Raw genomic sequence first — 17,182 nt, 5'->3', positions numbered from 1 at the left:
CTCTGCTCTGTCTCTTCTGTGGGCCTCAACTACGGAAGGCTCCGACTGCACCCCTACCTGCTACAACTGACTGGCTCACCCCTACGTGACTATGGCCCGTAAGGGGACATCGACCACATCAGTTTCGGCTGCTCTCTCTGCAACCACGCGACAACCATTTTATTACCGTGCTTAGTGCTTCGTGGACAATGACTTCCCTCCAGAATAAATCACTACTTACATCGAACGATGTGTCACTATATGTAGCGACTAGACACCTTATAATTTAATTAATAAGTTTGCAAGCAATGTAAATATTCTCTCATATGCTCGAAACGCGAGTTATGTGTGTGTGTGTGTGTGTGTGTGTGTGAGAGAGAGAGAGAGAGAGAGAGAGAGAGAGAACCTGAATACGTCTTTTATTTGTTAAAATAAGTGTTACTCACTACAATTTGTAGTATGTGATGTATCGAAGCTGGATCAGTGGCTCATCTCTGAAGGCCACAAGTAAATAAAAATGTACACAGAAAATGGTCACCTAAAATGGTTGGAGAGACCTTACCAAACATCTGACCTTCCAGTGTCACATCAACATCTAATTAGAACCACGATGCCCCTGCTCAAACCTTTCTGTGCTCCACAGATGGAAGGATACAGTACGTATCTTTCAGTTCCTCTTTCGTCGTGCGACAGGGCATATTCCCGTCGTGAAGGCATCAAACAAGGGTCGACAAGTTGTGCTCGTTATTTGGACATGAAGGCATAGTTACACATTTGAAGATCACAGGCTGATTAAGTGGTTCCAAAATTTGGTTCTGCAGGGTGCCGAGAGAGTTTTAGTGGTGACATAGGAGCTTAGCAACAAAACGAGTTATTCCTACGATAGAGTTTCTGTTATTTTGTGCATCTTCTACAGGTCCTTCAGATCAAGAGAAAATCGATCGGTGGTCATCTCTTTTAAGATGGCTCGCGGAGATACTAAGTTATCGTGATACAAGAACACCTCATATCGAGCATGAACATTTACATGTGCGAAATAAATTAAATCGCAAACAGTTTTTGCTATCTGTGATGTAGTGTCGTATTGAAGCACTTATAAGAAGGAAGATAACCTTAGATGAATATTGTTGGTCAGCTTATCAAAATGACTAAGAGAAAATAAGCAGGAAATGGTTACTCCACATGAACAACTTCCATCAGATAAATACCGTCTGTGTTGATAATATCTTCTTCTCTCTCGTAAGTGCGGCTATCCATAGGCCCTTGTAAACCGTCTAATCAGTCTCTCTACTCTGGCGAATACTCGACAACAACAGATAACAGTTTCTGGAGTGTTTTTGTGTAAAATGCCCACAAAAATAAATTACAAACAAGGAATATATACTTGTTAGCAAGTCGCATACGGTCACTGGCAAGGAAAATGTTGGCTCTGGTAATCGCAGTCTCGGCGGTGTTGGCCACTGGTTCAGCACAGAGCGCCACTAACAGATTCCCAGACGGGTTCTTGTTGGGCGCTACCACGGCAGCCTATCAGATAGAAGGAGGCTGGGACGAAGATGGTGAGTGAAATGTGTCTTGCAGCAGTAGCAAACCAACACGAACAAGCCCTGTACTCGGTCACCTTAGACACAATGTTTACACCACCACCACTGTTCAGTCCATTATTTGTGATAACGACCTGGCTGCCTTATGCACGTTTCAGAAGTGTGATTTGCATGTCTCTCTAGGTAAGGGTGAAAGCATCCAGGACTACTTGTTCCACAACTACCCGGAATACACATTGGGGAGGCCGAAGTGGCCGTGCGGTTAAAGGCGCTGCAGTCTGGAACCGCAAGACCGCTACGGTCGCAGGTTCGAATCCTGCCTCGGGCATGGATGTTTCTGATGTCCTTAGGTTAGTTAGGTTTAACTAGTTCTAAGTTCTAGGGGACTGCCGGCCGAAGTGGCCGTGCGGTTAAAGGCGCTGCAGTCTGGAACCGCAAGACCGCTACGGTCGCAGGTTCGAATCCTGCCTCGGGCATGGATGTTTGTGCTGTCCTTAGGTTAGTTAGGTTTAACTCGTTCTAAGTTCTAGGGGACTAATGACCTCAGCAGTTGAGTCCCATAGTGCTCAGAGCCATTTGAACCATTTTTCTAGGGGACTAATGACCTCAGCAGTTGAGTCCCATAGTGCTCAGAGCCATTTGAAGCCACATTGGGGATGACGGGGGATGTCGCCTGTGACTCGTACCACAAGTACAAGGAGGACGTGCAGATGCTGAAGAACATAAACGTGAGTATATTTACCGAAACGTGACGTGCAGTTTGCGAGTTCTCCTAACACTCGAAATTGTGAAGTGACATCCATCTCCAGCATACAGTTATTTTTTATCACATGACAATAAGTTCGTTACAAACTAATTATTTACGTTCAACATTCTGGCTGGTGAATATTAGTGGTTTTGAACATGACGTTAACCAAAGATAAACAATAAAAAAGCAATAAATAAACAAATAGTTTTATCAAAGGGATCCACAGATCTGACCTGCCATCGTGTTATGTTTGTGTTCACTAGTGTGTTGGGGAAGCTGTGGATGGTTTACTTATTGGGAATGTGAAACTGAATAAAACTGGATATATTACTCATTAGCTTTATTTATCATCGAGACAGTTCAGCCGCGCGAGGTAGGCGCGTGGTCTGAAGGCGCCTTGTCACGGTTCGCGCGGCTCCCCCCCTCGGAGGTTCGAGTCCTCTCGAGCATGGGTGTGTGTGTGCGTGTTGTCCTTAGCATAAGTTAGTTGAAGTTAGATTAAGTAGTGTGTAAGCTTAGGAGACAATGACCTCAGCAGTTTTGTCCCATAGTATCTTACCACAAATTTTCAAAATAGACAGTTCACAGCTACAATGAAGAGCCAAGGAAACTGGTACTCCCGCCTAATATTGTGTAGGGCCCCCGCGAGCAGGCAGAAGTGTCGCATCACGACGTGGCACTCGACTAATGTCTGAAGTGGTGCTGGAGGGAACTGACACCATGAATCCTGCAGGGCCGTCCATAAATCCATAAGAGTACGAGGGGGTGGAGATCTGTTCTGAGCAGCACGTTGCAAGGCATCAAAGATATGCTCAGTGATGTTCATGTCTCGGGAGTCTGGTGGCCAGCGGAACTGTTTCAACTTAGAAGATTGTTCCTGGAGCCACTCTATAGCAATTCTGGATGTGTGGGGTGTCGCATTGTCCTGCTGGAATTGCCCAAGACCGTCGGAGTGCACAATGGACATGAATCGATGCAGGTGATCAGACACGAGTGCTTCGCCACGAAACATTTCATGACTTGCAAGACAAATCGTTAGAGCGAAGCTCTAAAATTTTAAAAGTTGTGTACTGATTCGACTTTCTCTACAACTCACCAGAAGCGGTTAGGGGTCATCATACTGTAGCTGTTGTGTAAAGAAATACTGCGACGTAAATCTCCGGAAGTAGTAGCTTTCTACCTTCTAAGTTGCCTTCATAGGTTGGAGATCTGTGGTGGAGAACTAAGTCCTGCAGGGAAGCTTGAGAGGAGAGCAGAGGAGAGAAGAGTAAGGTGATTTGTACGTTTACTGTGTGGTGGTGTCCGTGAAGGAAGCCTCACTTTGCTGTGTTCTTCGTTACAAGTTAGACCTGACTGATCGGATTCTGCTTTTTGCGAGCTCCGACCGCTGAGTTTGGCCTCTGAGAGAGTAGATCCCCTTCCCTGAGCTATGTTTAACTTGATTAACCAGTGAAATTCTTCCTAACATAGGAAGATCTGCTGGCACGACTTGTGGCCGCTGCACCGGAAACTGAGGAGACACCAGGTGGGATGGGGGAGTGTACCACAACATGCTTCGTAGGTACAATGTCTTTATTCGTGTCTCTTCAGCCAAGAAGGGACTTTCTTTCGGCACCGCTGTCCTCTGTCACTCTGGGAGAAGCACCAGATGAACCAACATCCGTCTTTCTTCTGTTCCTAAACGAAGTTTTTTGTGTAAGAGCCTCACATTTAGCGGCGTTCTACCGTTTTCAATGACTTAGGGCTTTTAGTTCACATGCCCGATATGGATCTGCACTGTCCATCCCAAAAATCGCGACTGCATTTGGCAGGCAGTAGCGATTTCTGCTAAGCTTCCTCCACAGTTCACCTTACACAACTCGCTCGCAAGTGGACGCTACAGGAAGCTGTCCCTGCTGCGGAACTGACACTGCGCCGCCACAGAGCGTCGGAGGAAGCCCTCGTCCACTGCATGTCTGCCACGCCTCGTGGTCCCTCCTCAGAAGAAGGACAACGGGGCGCCTGGCCAACCCAGCGTTCGGTTCACCGGCCGCGTCGTCCAGTTTGCTTCTAAAACATTTCCTTACTCTCCAATAACATGCGAGTGCGTTTCTACACTACTGCAAGTAATGATCACGCATGCCTTTAAGATCAATTAGGTGGACGTCTAATTTCAATCTTGTGAATTTGCTTATGTTGCGGGTCCATTACGAAAAACGGTCTCATAACAGGGTTGAACAGTAATTTGCGGAAGATGATGTAGCAATTAGTAGTCTTCGTTCACAAAAGAAATACGATTCCACGAGCATACATTGGATTTCATATTGGACAGCTCTGCACACACCAGAGGAATGTGTGGCACACCACAAACTAACAAGAAAGTTCTCGAAAAAAAAGATGAAACCTACAGTTACGGGAGGCACATAACGTAGCTTCTGCAACAAGACATCACATCAACTAGGCTAAGCAGGAGGAATACAGAGACCTTCTCATTATCAAATACAGTCAGGTAAATTATTGGTTTTTCCCAGTTAAATTACTAAAAATTACTAAATGAATGGCGTGTAAAAACCGGTAAAAGACACAAAGTAGTGCATTTCCTTCTCTAGTGTCATTAAATTAATTTAATGCGGTATTCCTTTTGTTATTATCCTGTACTAATCTCTCATCTTCAAGTTCTTATAGCAGCCAACTCTTTTAGTAATGTGGAGTTTACCTGCGTAGCAAATGCATACACAGGGTTCATCGTCTAATGCTTACTTCTGATACTAAACCCGCAGGGTAGAACAGGTGATTAGGATTGTGGAAAGGGCCAAATAAGGTGGCGGTCAGTTTCACTTCAAAATTATAATTTATTGTAATTTAATAACACAGTTAAAGCAAAACGGCACATAGCCGAACCTTTACAACAACGAGTTTCAAAATCCAGTTCTTTCACAGCTGAAGGCCTCCAAACAAGAAATCTTAAAAACCAACAAGATAAATTTCAAGTGACTGAAGACACGCAGTTAAAATTGAAAATAAAAAAATTGAAATATGTATGTATATATCACAGCTAGGCTGAAAGCCTCAAGGTAAAAGTGGATAGAACAAACATAAGCAAGGTGCAATACCAATGACTGAGGGCCACAATTAAATTTCAAAATTTTAAAATATATTACCATAATCTCTTAAGGCAGAAGACCGCAATGCTTTCGCTTAAGGGGACATTTTAAGAATAAGGCTTTAAGTGGCTGAAGGCCCACAGTTGATTTTCCAAAAATTCAAAAAATAGCTTAAACCTTTATGTTGGCCGAAATAACACTAAATGAAAAGGCAACGCAACAACAATAACTAAATTTAAGAATAAGGTTTTAAGCGGCTGAAGGCCCACAATTGATTTTCCAAAAATTCAAAATACCTTAACCTTTAAGTTTTAAGTGGCTGACAGCGCACTAAATGAAAAGATAGCACAACAACAGTAGCTTTCAGCAAATATCCACTTGCCAGAATTGAGACTTACTTATACGGGCTGAAGGCCCTTGATTTACATAAAACACAATAAAAATTTTTTTTCCTTTAAAGCATTGGCTATAATATGTTAGCAACAGACCATTAAACACCCATGAAAAGGACAGTATAAACAACGGCACTCTGACGCCTCCAGGGGGAGGAGGGGGGGGGGGCGCTCTCGAAACATTAACGTTCACTTAGGTAAGACAGGTGGTGGGCCCAACTACACTTGATCACCTGATCTGTCAGTAACCCAACCAAGAGAAAGTCACGGACCGACCGACGAAACGATTTGCTAGCCAGCAGTCGGTACATGAAAACTCGAAGACCAAACCGTTACGGACGTGATTATCCACAATGAAATATATATTAAGCTGTCAAAACTACACACGGTGTTGGACAGCGACAACAGGTGAGGAAAGGGCACTGCCTGAAATTAGGTTAGTGGCCAGGGCAGGTAACCGGAACACTAACGGCCACAAGGCAGGTAATTCGGCTGGTGCACTAGAATTGTAGTGAACCAATATAGTTAATTCCCCCAGAAGGCGGACGGATTTCACCACTACAAACACTCAGTGTTCCTCACAGGAAAAGCTCCCCAACAGCGAACCACCGAAACGAACGACACAACATCAACGGGTACTTAAGACCCCACTCAACTTTGACGTCCTGGGTCGGTGAACCACGAAGCTCGTAGCGATCGGACAGCTCCACACGCGCTCCGACTCTGCGCATGGGCTGCCAGCGGATCCAGCGCTGCGCCACACGGAGATATCCTCCCTGGCCCGCACCAACCGACCGACTGCCCGCACACCCCCTAGCCGGAAACTATATGTGTGGTGTCACCGCCAGACACCACACTTGCTAGGTGGTAGCTTTTACATCGGCCGCGGTCCGCTAGTATACGTCGGACCCGCGTGTCGCCACTATCAGTGATTGCAAACCGAGCGCCGCCACACGGCAGGTCTAGAGAGACTTACTAGCACTCGCCCCAGTTGTACAGCCGACTTTGCTAGGAAAGGTTCACTGAGAATTACGTTCTCATTTGCCGAGACGATAGTTAGCATAGCCTTCAGCTAAGTCAATTGCTACGACCTAGCAAGGCGCCAATTATCCTTTGCTATGTATCTAATGAAGCATGTACAGTAACAAGACCAATGTTCACCAATTGTGGATTAAAGTTAAGTATTCCAGAAGCTACGTACTTTTCTTTATAGCATTCATTACGTATCCTGTTCCAGACATCACGCCAGCCTGCGTGAGCTTAACGCGTGCCTTTCGGCTACCTCCGAGTGGCGTGGCTGTCTTGCTACGCCGCAACAATATGCACAACACCAAAGATGGTACACGGCGCAAATATCGATACACATCACTGCTGCCACACGTAGAAGGAGAAAGAACCTGGGCATAACCACAACAACGGCGGGAAACCAAACACAGATAGACAGCCAAGTTCAAGGAAACGCATAGTTCAGAGTGAGCATGGGTCAACTACATCGCCAGATTTAACTGTGTAATTCAAAACGAATCCCACAACTTCTTTTTTTAATTACGTAGTTCTTCAGATTCAATCGAAGCGCCTTTAGCAAAAGCAATTCACTCCACTACATTTTGCTTCCTATTACAAGCGTTCAGCCGACTCCTTACGTCCCCTGTCTTCCTTCATCATCTATTGTCTGTTAATTTTTACTGTCCCTCAGCACCGCTATATTTCTCGTACTTTGTAATTCTCCAACTTTCCCGCTGATGTTGTTTCACTTCCACACTGTACTATCTTCCGAATACGGCGTTTTCGGAAATTCCCGTTACAAGCTTCTAGGACTTGTAGAGGGAGTGAGTACATAACATTCAGAATAGTACCAATGTTCGGAAACATAACATTTCCGTTCTACGATGGTTTCATTTCCGATGTGTAACGCGTCCACCGTCCACGACTGCAGACGGAAAAAGTCTCGGGATAGCGTGTATCGGACCCATTGTTGGAAGCTATGCCACTGAATGTCCGTCAGGAAGTGTGGTTTCAGGATCCCGGTGTACCACTTCTCACCTGTGGTTTGAAGACAGCTCGACAGACGATACAGCGAAAGATGGGTACGCGGAGGCGGCGCAACCGCTTGGCCGCACCGATCGCCGGATTTAACTCCTGCGGACTACTACTTGTAAGGTTGTACGCAAAGTTTAATTTACGAGACTCCTGTAGAGACAGAGGAACACCTGCTGGCACGATTTCTGGCAGCTGCACTAGAAACTGAAGAGACACCAAGTGGGATGGATAGTGTGTACCAGAGCATGCTTTGTACGTACGATGTCTGAGGTGCATTGCAAAGCATCACTGCTGTTCTGTACATACGGTAATATGGGTTCTTTTTGATTTTACGCTGAAGCGCCAAAGAAACTGGCATAGTCATGCATATTGAAACACAGAGATACGTAGGCAGAATGCGACACTGCTGTCGGCAACGCCTATATAAGACAACAAGTGTCTGGCGCAGTTGTTAGATCGGTTACTGCTGCTACACTGGCAGGTTATCGAGATTTAAGCGAGTTTCAACGTGATGTTAAAGTCGGCGAACGACCGATGGGACACAGAGTGTACAGGTAGTGATGTAGTGGGGATTTTCCCATACGACAATTCATGACTTGCAAGACAAATCGTTAGAGCGAAGTGAATATCAGGAATCCGGTAAAACATCAAATCTCCGCCATCGCTGCGCCCGGAAAAGGATCCTGCAAGAATGGGACCAACGACGACTGAAGAGAACCGTTCAACGGACGGAACTGCAACCCTGTCGCAAATTGCTGCAGATTTCAATGCTGGGCCATCAAAAAGTGTCAGCAGGCGAACCATTCAACGAAACATCCTCGATATGGGCTTTCGGAGCCGAAAACCCACTCGCGTATACTCGATGACTGCACGACACAAAGCTTTACGCCTCGCCTGGGCTCGTCAACACCGACCTTGAACTGTTGATCACTGGATAAATGTTGCCTGGTCGCACGAGTGTCGTTTCAAATTGCATCGAGCGGATGGACGTGCACGGCTTCGAGACAACCTAATGAAGCAATGGACCCTGCATGTCAACAGGGGAATGTTCAAGTTGGTGGAGGCTCTGTAATGGTGTGGGGCGTGTGCAGTTGAAGTGGTATGGGACCCCCGATACGTCTAGATACGACTCTGACAGGTAACACGTACGTAAGCATCCTGTCTGATCATCTGCATCCATTCATGTCCATTGTGCATTCCGACGGACTTGGACAATTCCTGCAGGCCAATGCAACTCCCCAAACATCCAGAATTGCTACAGATTGGCTCCAGAAACACTCTTATGAGCTGAAGCACTTCCGCTGGCCACAAAACTCCCCAGACATGAACAGTATTGAGCATATTTGGGGTGTTTTGCAACGTGCTGTTCAGAAGAGATCTCTACCCTCTCGTACTCTTACGGATTTATGGACAGCCCTGCAGGATTCATGGCGTCAGTTCCCTCCAGCACAACTTTAGATATTAGTCGAGTCCATGCCACGTCATGCTGTGGCACTTCTGCTCGCTCGAGGGGGCCCTGTAGGAATTAGGTAGGTGTACCAGTTTCTTTGGTTCTTCATTGCAGAATAATGTAGACCAGTAATGTTTAAGTTTTAATACAAGCAAATGGATGTTTCGTTATATTTCCTTACTAATTGTTACCTAATAACTGTACTTCACCGTGCCTACTTCAGTTCCACAAGGAGAAGTGGACGAGTTAAATTTCTCAATGGAAAACATCCCCGTTTCCGATCATAGGTTCCTATTCAAAGTATTATGTACTCACTACCCATTGTAGTCGAATTAAGTCGGGCGATGCTGAGGGAATTAGATTAGGAAATGAGACACTTAAAGTAGTAAAGGAGTTTTGCTATTTGGGGAGAAAAGTAACTGACAATGGTCGAAGTAGAGAGGATATAAAATGTAGACTGGCAATAGCAAGGAAAGCGTTTCTGAAGAAGACAAATTTGTTAACATCGAGTATAGATTTAAATGTCAGGAAGTCGTTTCTGAAAGTATTTGTATGGAGTGTAGCCATGTATGGAAGTGAAACATGGATGATAAATAGTTTGGACAAGAAGAGAATAGAAGCCTTTGAAATTTGGTGCTACAGAAGAATGCTGAAGATTAGATGGGTAGATCACGTAACTAATGAGGAAGTATTGAATAGGATTGGGGAGAAGAGGAGTTTGTGGCACAACTTGACCAGAAGAAGGGATCGGTTGGTAGGACATGTTCTGAGGCATCAAGGGATCACCAATTTAGCATTGGAGGGCAGCGTGGAGGGTAAAAATCGTAGAGGAAGACCAAGAGATGAATACACTAAACAGATTCAGAAGAATGTAGGCTGCAGTAGGTACTGGGAGATGAAGAAGCTTGCGCAGGATAGAGTAGGATGGAGAGCTGCATCAAACCAGTCTCAGGTCTGAAGACCACAACAACAACAAGCCCTCCACAAGACCTAGAGGTTTGTAACGGATATTTCCAAACACCCTGTATATTTGACGAGGTGTGAAGAGGTGACATGGTCACTTTGAAGGTAACGACGACCCGGAGTTTGACAATATGTACAGAGTGATTTGGAATGGAGCGATCGTATAAAATTGATCGCGAGTAAGGCAGATGCCAGCCAGGTATTCATTGGAAGAATCCTCAGGAAATGTCGTCCATCAACAAAGGAAGTAAACACTCGTACGACCAATACCTGAATACTATTCGTCAGTATGGTATCTGTACCAGATACGACTGACAATTTAAACAGGGAAGATCTATAGAAGAGAGACGCGTCTCGTTACGGGTATATCTGGTAGGCACGACAGTGTCACAGAGATGATCGACCAATTCCAGTGGCAGTCGCTGCAAGAGAGACGTTTTGCATCACGATGTGGTTTATTGTTAAAGTTCCAAGAGCGTAGGTTTCTAGAACAAATATACTGCAATAATTTGTACTGCAGGTTTATAGCCGCGAATAACACACTCTTAAATTTTCGTTTGGTGGAGAATTTTTTCATTTGCTCCTAACTGCATACTCTTGATGTGTATTGAGGTTGTAATTTATTCTGCTGCCTTAAAAAATTTCCTTCTGTATTGTTTTCTCTTCAACGTTATTCATTATTCAAGTTATCGCAGCCTGTGAGCCTTTAGAGCTCAGCTCATTCCATCTTCATTTGTGAATGTCTCATTTTTTTTTGGAATGGTATCTCTTTTATGTATTCCTTTTAGCGGTTACTAACATTTTGAAAGTTCAGAAAGTTCTGTGCGACCAGTAGAGGCCTCATGGCGTTTGTCAGTTCCTATTGTTTTTTCTGATCTTAAAGTTCTCTGTAAATATGTTTTTCATTGCAATCTTTTACATATATGTATATATGAATAACAGAAATCAAAAATTTATTTCTTAGGCGAAATGTCTGAATTTGGTGATATTAAAACAAGAGTGAGTATATTCTTCATAATTCTGCAGTATTATCCTGGAAAAGTCTTTAACGATTTTGGAAACAGGAGTACAATGAATAACGACTCGCAAACTAAAATTCCTTTATGTATCAATCTCTTCCAGCTAAATACAACTGGCGATACACTTCCTAAAAAAGATATTAGAGATATACATGTCGACGCCACAAGCAGACAATAAAGAAATTGAGAGATTATATGAGGGAATTGAAACGGAATTCAGTATCTTAAGGTAGGTAAAAATCTAATAACCTCGGAGGATTAAAATGCTATAGAAGGGGAGCGAATGAACGGCAGAGTGCTGGAGAATACGGACACCACAATAGGAATCAGGGAAGAAAAAGTCTTTTGAATTCTGCAAGGATTTTCAGCTGGTAATAGCAAATACACACATTGTAAAGGGAGGAGGTATACTTCGGAAAGGTCTGGAGACACGGGGAGATACCAACTGGATTGCGTAATGGTGAGGCAGAGATTTCAAAAGCAGGTATTGGACAGTAACACTCACACAGAAGAGTCAAGGAGAAGGAAAATGGAACACTGAAATACTGAGAAATGGTGTTTTGCATTTGAAGTTCTCTGAAGCTGCATATCGAATATTACAGTTGGTAGTTTACTGGAGAAGGAATGGATAATCCTAAAATGAGTTATTACGGAAGTTGGATATAAAATATTAGTATAAGAAAGATAACCGCGAAGAATGAAGGAAATATAAAAGGTCCAGGAAAAGAAGAGTACGGCAATATACACAACTGAGCAAGGCAATCTGTAGAAAGTGGAAGGTACTTGAAGTGAAGCGGCTGCAGGAAAAATGGGAACAAGTGTAATGAGAAATGATCGTCGGAAGGAGTGATTCATGGCATACTACAGTCAAAAGAACTTTCAGCAAAAGCAAAAACAAATGCGGCAAGAAGAGTGCAAGCGGAATTCCGTTGTTAAACGCAGAGGAGAGAGATTGCAGGCTGCAAGAGAACATTGGGGGCCTTTTGGAAGGTAAAAAATCTGTCAGCTGATGTGATATCAGAAGAAATGAGTGTCGATTTGGAGGGCAGATGGTATCAAGTTTTAGAGTCTTAGTTGACCAGAAGTTTGGAATATATGCGAAGAAACAAGGTGGGAGGGAAATATGTTTGACATTCTCAGAGAAATAGATATACGCTGTAGAGGTAGACAGGTCATAACCAATATATGGGAAACATGAAGAAACAATTAGAATGGAAGACTAAGAGAGGACTTCTGGGAGTAAAGGCAGGAATGTTGTCTTTCTCCTCTCCTCCTCAACCTTTATAAAATAAAAGAAATGTGGACAACCACAACGAAGTATAGCAACATCTATTCTGAAGGATGTTCCCGCTACAGAGATGAAACATCAGTTTACATGGTATTACAAAATACGTCTCGTACGTACTGAGAAAATCTAAAAAATATTATACCTTACGATAGCTTCAGCAACAATTGGTGACGTACATACAGAATTCAATAGTTCGTTTTGTTTTGGGGAACAGTTTCTTAACGTGTCTTATCCAGTTTAGCTTCTTGGCATATGTGAATCTACACGGATGGAAAAAATTGCAAAGCCAAAAAAAAAAAAAAAGAAAAAAATTCATGTCGTGTAACGAAATTTCCGGAATACATCTGTCTAGGTAAAATATCTAAGTGTTTAACATTGCAAGATCACAGGTTAATGTAAGTGCGAGTATGCCATTGCAAATGTGAAATGCTGGTACATTAATAAACTATGTAACCGCCAGAATGTTGGGTGCAAGCGTGTATATGGGCATGCGTTACGTTTTACACGGATGTCAGCTTGTGGGATGGAGTTCCATGGTTGTTGTACTTGGTCGGTCAGTATAAGTAAGGTTAAAGCAGTCGCTGGAGTTGTCGTCCTATGATGCCCCATACTAGAGACGCATCTAGTGATCGAGCAGGCGAAGGCAGCATTTCAGTATTCTGCAGAACATGATGGGTTACAACAGCGGCATGTGGGAGACGTTATCCCTTAAGACTGTCAGCACAACAAGTCGGATCACAAGACTGGCACACAAATTTGCAGTCAGGGTGCGCGTGATGACCCTGCTGTCACACGAAATCGCAACCCGGACCACAGCTCCAGGTGTAGGTCCTGTGTGTCTAGCACTCAAGCAGGGTAGTTGCTGGCTCTCAACTAGCCTCCTTCTATCCAACACACGACCATCAACAGCACTGAGGCAGAACCAGCTTTCACCATAAAACACAACAGACCTCCACGCTGCCCTCCAATGACCTCTCGCTTGACACCACTGAAGTCGCAAATGGCTGTGGTTTGCAGCCAGAGGAACGCACGCTACAGGGCGTCTGACTCGGAGCTCCCCTTGAAGTAACCGATTTGTGACAGTTCGTTGTGTCAGTGTGGTGCCAAATGCTCATCAAATTACTGCTACAGATGCAGTTATGATGCCAGAGCCATAAGCCGAACACGGTGGTCTTTCCTCTGGGTCCGCAGCTCGTGGTCTCGCGGTAGCTTTCTCGCTTCCCGAGCACGGGGTCCCGGGTTCGATTCCCGGCGGGGTCAGGGATTTACTCTGCCTCGTGATGACTGGGTGTTGTGTGTTGTCCTTAGGTTAGTTAGGTTTAAGTAGTTCTAAGTTCTAGGGGACTGATGACCATAGCTGTTAAGTCCCATAGTGCTCAGAGCCATTTGAACCATTCCTCTGGGTAGTGCCACGTGGCCGTCTGGAGGCCACGTCCGACTAATACTTGAGCATTGCTCATCAGTGTGGGATCCTTACCAGGTCAGGTTGACAGAGGAGATAGAGAAGATCCAAGAAGAGCGGCGCGTTTCGTCACAGGGTTATTTGGTAAGCGTGATAGCGTTACGGAGATGTTTAGCAAACTCAAGTGGCAGACTCTGCAGGAGAGGCGCTCTGCATCGTGGTGTAGCTTGCTGTCCAGGTTTCGAGAGGGTGCGTTTCTGGATGAGGTATCAAATATATTGCTTCCCCCTACTTAAACCTCCCGAGGAGATCACAAGTGTAAAATTAGAGAGATTCGAGCGCGCACGGAGGCTTTCCGGCAGTCGTTCTTCTCGCGAACCATACGCGACTGGAACAGGAAAAGGAGGTACTGACAGTGGTACGTAAAGAGCTCTCCGCCACGCACCGCTGGGTGGCTTGCGGAGTATAAATGTAGATGTTCTTGCGACCATACTTTCTCGTGACCGCCGCTGCCAGCAGACATACAGAGTGGCTATATTCCAGCCATGTCTTCCTGCAATATCGCAGAAGGAACATCCTTGTATCCTTACTACACGACCTGGTTCAAACTCAGTGAGGTTTTGATAATGGCGTCTTCGTGGTCTTAAAGGTTTTCCTGACCAACATCAACTCACGAACATTACAGCGCGTATTTAAAGCAAATCTGATTTGCATCCTCATAGCGACGATACTAACACTACTCTTACTCGACTGGCGCGAAATATGAACGGACATCATCTTTCACATGTAGAAACACGGCTACCAATTTTCGTTTATGTCGCATAACTCCTTCTTGGTGTTAAGATTCTTTTTCCGTAAGTGTATATCAAGTTTTCTTTTAAGGCTTTCATGCCTTTACCGCTGAAATGCGTGAAATTCAATCCAGCTATGGTCTTTTGCTATTTCTGTCTTCTGTTTTAAACGAGAGCCTTCAATAGATCTTCAGCTATTACGTCACTGTGTTGTTGCTGATAGTGTGTGTGCAATTCGTCGCATTCTCGCGTCCTGCAGATTCATACAGAAGTCGAAATCCATATGGTATGAATTTTCTGGGATTAGGTTTTACAGCACCCATAAATCTATCATGAATGGCTGGGGTTTCTGAAAGCGCAAGGGACAGTGTCTTCAACTATCTTCTTAAACTGGGCCGCGCGGGATTAGCCGAGCGGTCTCAGGCGCTGTAGTCATGGACTGTGCGACTGGTCCCGGCGGAGGTTCCACTCCTCCCTCGGGCATGGGCGTGTGTGTTTGTCCTTAGGATAATTTAGGTTAAGTAGTATCTAAGCTTAGGGACTGATGACCTTAGCAGTTAAGTCCCATATGATTTCACACAAATTTGAACATTTTTTCTTAAACCTGTCCCAGTCGGCGCATTGAAATTTCCGTCGAGGTTACGGGGCTGTAATAGCAAATAAAAATTTCGTATCGTACTGGATGATTACTGGACTTTGTCGTAGGCCTGATGACCGTGATAGTTGTGCAAACCTTTCATTGCAAGATATTGGTGAGCACTCACGAGAACAAGTGTTTCTGCCACCTGCCGCATCTAAACGTCAGATGGTTGCCTGTTCTGCCTAATAACGCTCCTCTTTGTCTCAGATGATAACAAACCATTTTTTAAGCAGACAGTTCTGACTAGTGCCTTTCAGAACACACCAGCTACACGCTTGAACTCAAGCAAGCCACCTTCACCTACATCTATATGGCTACTCTACAAAACACACTTAAGTGCCTGGCAGAGGGTTCGTCCAACTACCTTCACACTAATTATCTGTTATTCCCCTCTCGAAAAGCGCGAGAAAAAAACGAACACCCATATCTTTCCGTGCTACCTGTGATTTCCCTTATTTTACTAAGATGATCGTTTCTCTCTATGTAGGTCGGCGTCAACAAAATGTTTTCGCATTTGGAGGAGAAAGATGCTGATTGAAATTCGTCAGAAGATTTTGCCGCAACAGAAAACGCCTTTGTTTCAATTATGTCCACCCTAAATACTGTATCAGGTCAGTGACGCTCTCTCCCCTATTTTTCGATAATACAGAATGTGCTGTTGTTCTCTGAACTTTCTCGATGTACTCCGTCAGTCTGGTAAGAATCCCACACTGCACAGGAGTACTTCGCCTTCCTTGTGGGAAATGATCCGGATTCGACAGCATTCGAATGTGATAAGAGACAGGCGGCCATATCTTGAAAAAGCGGTGTTATTGTGGAAGTATTGCATGTGACTCTGGTGTGGAGGGAAAGACGGAGGAGGAGTGTCCATATTATTGAAGGAAGTATGAAAGAAGCTGATGAAGTGACACAGTGGTTGCCAGAGTTGAACACGAACGTGTAAATATATTGTGTATACTCTTTAATGGCATACGATAATAATAATAATAGTAATAATAATAACAATGATTCTGGAATCAGTATCGAGTGAATATGTCTTCAGAAGAAGTTGCAATTTTTTTCTACCTGCTGATCACTATACCGATTAGGTGACGAGGCTCTTTTTCTTGGCTTTACAATAATGAGCAGGAAATTGTATCTATCACTGATAAAATTTTAAGAATATCAGCTAAATAAAAAATAAGTGGATTTTACGATGTTACTCGCACTCGTTATTTACACATCGTTTTGCAACAAACAGGCGAACGTGTACCGCTTCTCGATTTCCTGGCCACGCATCCTTCCAACTGGGGACCTTGACGTCATCAACCAGCCGGGTATCGACTACTACAACAACCTCATCAACGAGTTGCTCGGCAACGGAATTCAGCCTCTGGTGAGTTGCAGTAAACAGTTTTCTTTCTTTTTATTTCAAACAGGATAAGCTCGAAGGCAAATGGTTTGAAAATTGTTCGTGTATCACACATCAGTTCCGTTTAGGTTCTCCTGCTATTTTGGATATGAATTTTTGCGGGAGATTTGCTCCTTCTTCTTCTACGTGCCTTTTCTTCATTTCAGCATTAATGCTGCAGTAGACATCCTCTACAGCCTTACACCGCAGAAATAAATATTAATTTGCATCGGTTTTAATGCTCTTTTGTCTTCTCATAAGGAAATAATACCCCCCCCCCCCCCCCCCCCCAACGGGTCATCGCTTTCGCTCGTCTTTAGCACAGGTACAGTACGTATGAGTACTTAGAGGTAACAAACGGCGCTTCCGTATGCTGCGCTCCTCGAGCGTTTTTGAGAAATCTTAAGACTCACCGTTCTGTGAGCTTGTTGAGAAATCGTGGGAGAGCGCCAG

At 44.3% G+C, this 17,182-nt stretch overlaps 1 protein-coding gene across 1 annotated transcript in view; it reads left to right on the top strand.

The window, feature by feature from the left end:
• The first annotated feature begins 1,399 nt into the window (after positions 1 to 1,399).
• Positions 1,400 to 17,182, top strand: part of LOC124622786 (myrosinase 1-like) — a 116,836-nt gene continuing 101,053 nt past the window's right edge. The window contains exons 1-3 of the mRNA XM_047148579.1: positions 1,400 to 1,538; positions 11,164 to 11,198; positions 16,580 to 16,714. Coding sequence (XP_047004535.1) covers positions 1,400 to 1,538; positions 11,164 to 11,198; positions 16,580 to 16,714 — 309 coding nt within the window. The remainder of the gene's footprint in view (positions 1,539 to 11,163; positions 11,199 to 16,579; positions 16,715 to 17,182) is intronic.

Source organism: Schistocerca americana, chromosome 7, assembly GCF_021461395.2.
Source record: "Schistocerca americana isolate TAMUIC-IGC-003095 chromosome 7, iqSchAmer2.1, whole genome shotgun sequence".
NCBI lineage: Eukaryota > Metazoa > Arthropoda > Insecta > Orthoptera > Acrididae > Schistocerca > Schistocerca americana.
This window is presented reverse-complemented; position numbering and strand designations above follow the sequence as displayed.